At 46.3% G+C, this 3,971-nt stretch overlaps 1 protein-coding gene across 1 annotated transcript; it reads left to right on the top strand.

The window, feature by feature from the left end:
• The first annotated feature begins 1,657 nt into the window (after nt 1–1,657).
• nr0b1 (nuclear receptor subfamily 0, group B, member 1) lies at nt 1,658–3,440 on the top strand. Its single transcript, XM_032529257.1, has 2 exons — nt 1,658–2,472; nt 2,849–3,440. Exons 1-2 carry the CDS (start codon nt 1,833–1,835, stop codon nt 3,088–3,090), a joined length of 882 nt encoding a protein of 293 aa, XP_032385148.1. The 5' UTR covers nt 1,658–1,832; the 3' UTR covers nt 3,091–3,440.
• Nucleotides 3,441–3,971: the final 531 nt, after the last annotated feature.

The following is a 3,971-nucleotide window of genomic DNA, read 5'->3' as shown; positions in this document are numbered from 1 at the left end:
CTGAAGAGACAGGCTGGGTGAAGGCTGTTTATCCCACTGTGTCCTTGATATAAACATGTGAAAAATCTCTGTTTTCTCTCTCAGCTAAATCAATAAAGGCATTCGGCCTCTGAGCAATGTTCTTGCACTACTTCAAAAGTTTTTCATCCTGCCTCCATTCATGAGCGTGTCCTTCGACGCAAAAGAACAAGGGACGCTGAGGCCCTACTGACTGATTTCCTGAATGTGGCCATGCACTCAATGTCATTCTTGCTCTCCAGTCCACACCAAGACAACCTTCTTGAAGACCCTTGTCCTTTGTGTGCCACTGAGTGGTTCTCACCTTTGTTGGACCAGCGCCTCCTATCCATTATCCAGGTCCCTTACCGCTCTCCCATCTAATAAGATATATAGGCTTATTGCCCTGAATATTAGGCCCTATTATTGTTATGATAACTATTATTGTTGTTAGACCCATTATTATTGTTACTATTGTTATAAAAATTATCAAAAAACCATTTCATTGAATGAAAAATGTTTGACAGCTATGCTCATAGACTCCTTAATGATAAATGATGACCAATAACGCTGCAGTACGGAGTTTATATAACTTGATAGTCTGAGGTCCCGTTACCATAAAGGCAGCATGCAAGCACAAAGGCACCCCCACTCAGAACTTTTCCATTATTCCCACAGAGTTCCCACTTCTTTGCTTATTATTTTTCTGGTCAAACTCCTCTGTAATCACCTCTGAGTGGAGCCCACCCCCCCCTCTCTATCAGGTAGCAGCCAACCCTAACCTACAACCCTCCTAGGAGCAATTAAGATAAACCTCTAATTCATCTGCTTTATCCAAACCTGTCTTTCTCAGTCTCTTATTCACTTGACCTCCACTACTCCCTTCCTACAAACCACCTCCACCCCACCCCTCCTCCCCCCATCCTCCTTCAGTGACAAGGCAAGGAGAGCATTGAGTCATGACATCATAATTCACCAGCTCCTGTTTTCACGGTTAAATCAATATCAGTGTGTCCGAGTCAAGGCTGGAGGCTGGCCTTCACAGCTCAGTTCTTCCTACTTCTTTCTCATAGAAAATCATATAAATTGTCCCTAAAATAATTAAGCCTTCAGATCCGTCGGCCTATATTTTTTACCGGCTGCTGCCTGATAAACAGCACTGCCAGAGAGTCAAGGTAATGCTGAGAATAGAACTGGGCTTGGATTCCTTATCTGTCTCTCTGTGCCTTTTCCCTCCTTTTCTCACAGTTAATAACACAATCTGTTTAATTTACCAGGCCTACTGACTACTGCTTTGTATTTGCAACCTTTTATGTTCTGTGACACATTGTGCCATCAGTCTCCTTTTGTGATTTTATCATTGACCTTTTCTTAACCTTTTATATATGAGAAAAAAAAAAAGAGATGAAAAGTGCTTTTGATTATTGTCTGGTGGTTTCTTGCAAAAATATCATTTTTATATCGCTCGGTCTCGAATATGCATAGCCCTGAAAAGCAAGTGTATGTTTGTGTGTGTGTGTGTGTGAGAGAGAGAGAGAGAGAGAGAGAGAGAAGAGAGAGAGAGAGAGAAGAGAGAGAGAGAGGAGAGAGAGGAAGAGAGAGAGAGAAGAGAGGAGAGAGAGAGAGAGGAGAGAGAGAGAGAGGAGAGGAGTTGCCTGAGTCTGGGAGGCGGAGAATGCAGACTGACTGAACGAGCGCGGGGACAGACAGGAGCTAATATAAACGAGCTGCCCTTCCCTCGAGGCTATCAGAGGCTAAGAAAACAGCGCTACCTCTGCCACTGACCTCCGGCGCTTCAAAAGAGACAAGGGGACTCTGGCCCATGTAGAGCGGCCATGGCCACGCTGGAGGGCTGCCGCTGTCGGGGTGTAACTGGTCGAAACAACAACAGCATCCTCTATAGCATTTTGAAGAGTGACAGCCTTGCGACCGCCGAGGAGCAGCAACACCAACACCAACATCCCCAACAACAAACATTGCAACACTTGCTCCACAAGACCTCGTCCACCGGCGCCCCAGCCTCGCTGCAGGAGCTCCGGCAGCAGGCTTGTTCCTGCGGCTCGACGCGGCGCCGAGGCATCCTCCGCTCTCCGCAGGTGACGTGCAAAGCCGCTTCGGCGGTTCTGGTGAAGACGCTGCGGTTCGTGAAAAACGTCCCCTGTTTTAGTGAGCTTCCGGAGGACGACCAGCTGATGTTGATCCGGAGCGGCTGGGCGCAACTGCTCGTGCTGGGACTCGCGCAAGACCGGGTGGACTTTGAGACCACGGAGACCGTGGAGCCCAGCATGCTGCAGCGCATCCTCACGGGTTTACCGGACAGGCAGAGCGAAGTGTTGGCCGGCCAGAGCCGGGCGCTAGCCGGGGTCTCTGTCGTGGATATCGAAGCTATCAAAGCCTTCCTGAAGAAGTGCTGGAGTGTAGATATCAGTACAAAGGAGTATGCGTATCTGAAAGGAGCTGTGCTGTTCAACCCAGGTGCGCATCAAAGTTATTTAACTCAGACTGTCAGAGCTCCTCTCATGCTGGGTTTATTATAGCCTACGCTTAAAGATAGTCTTTTAGTTGGTCTATTTTTTTTTTATATAGCCTAGGCCTATTCGTTTAATTGTAAATAAAATATACTATTGAAAAGAAGCATTTATCTTAGTGGATATACACCCAGGTTTTCTAACAGCAATGTGTATAATTGAAATTAATTATTGGAGGTGCCATTTCTTAAATAATCAAGGCAAGCCATTTTGAGAAATGTGGGTAACACGTGTTACTCTATACTTAACTTTGCTTTCCACTCATCTCACTCGCATCTTCTTTTACATGTCATACTTTCCCACTCCTATCATTCTTTCCCCAGATGTGGAGGGTTTGCGATGTCTCCACTACATCCAGTCTCTGCGTCGGGAGGCGCACCAGGCCCTGAACGAGCACGTCAGGCTGATCCATCGGGAGGAAACGACGCGGTTCGCCAAACTGCTCATAGCTCTGTCCATGCTGAGGGCCATCAGCCCGCCGGTGGTCGCGCAACTCTTCTTCAGACCCGTTATAGGGACCGTTAGCATTGAGGAGGTACTTATGGAGATGTTCTACGGGAAGTAGGTCACAGTCCACAGTGGACTGGGGTGAATTCAGCACATTCCGCTGCCAGATGGACTGAATGGCTCCAAAGCTCTTACTGGGTAGGAGGTCAGGGCAGATGAAGAGAGGATAGTAGGGATGGAATGTACAACTACTGTTCAAGGACTGTGAATTGACCAACACAGTCAAAGAGTGTGTGTGTGTGTGTGTGTGTGTGTGTGTGTGTGTGTGTGTGTGTGTGTGTGTGTTGTGTGTGTGTGTGTGTGTGTGTGTGTGTGGTGCGCGCGCATGAGAGAAATGTTGAAGCAAGAGATGTTAGGAAAAATACAAAGCAGCTGCTGGAATTAATAACTTTTTGTTTTTATACAAACTATTTTTCTATAATAAAAAAAAATACTCTGAACTTTTTTTCTGTCCTTGTGTGATATCAGTTATGTCATCACTGAAACACTTTTCACTGGGGCAAGTGTGAAATCAGTCCTGTATAGTTCAATTACTCACACCGGCTGTATACTGTCAGCAGGTGAGGTGGAGAGTTTAATAGTGGCACTGTGACTTCAAAATACTGGTGAAATGCCATGTTAGACCACCAGAGCGCAACAGCATACCACACGGAGCATATGCAGATGCATTAACCTCCCATCCACCAACACACAGAGGTAAATGTGCCTCGGGTAATGTTTTAACTCTCTCTCCAACTCTGGCCATTGCAATGTCACATTTTTCTGGATGCAGACAAATGCCCCCGGCAGAGAGTACAGATGCAGGATGGAAGACTGATTTGCCAGAAAAAAAAGCATCTGGAGACTGCACACAAATGTAAAGACAGCTATATGGCTATTGGCATCACATTCTATAAACTTCAAAGTAATGAAACACTGTACAAAATTGAGGCAACGATT

This window comes from Etheostoma spectabile, chromosome 11 (assembly GCF_008692095.1).
Source record: "Etheostoma spectabile isolate EspeVRDwgs_2016 chromosome 11, UIUC_Espe_1.0, whole genome shotgun sequence".
In the NCBI taxonomy this organism is placed as follows: Eukaryota; Metazoa; Chordata; class Actinopteri; order Perciformes; family Percidae; genus Etheostoma; species Etheostoma spectabile.
This window is presented reverse-complemented; position numbering and strand designations above follow the sequence as displayed.

Excerpts from the sequence above, each read along its gene's own strand:
- nr0b1 (XM_032529257.1), top strand. The coding sequence starts at position 1,833 with ATGGCCACGCTGGAGGGCTGCCGCTGTCGGGGTGTAACTGGTCGAAAC. Across the intron at positions 2,473-2,848 it reads AGCTGTGCTGTTCAACCCAG|ATGTGGAGGGTTTGCGATGT; the intron begins GTGCGCATCAAA and ends TTCTTTCCCCAG.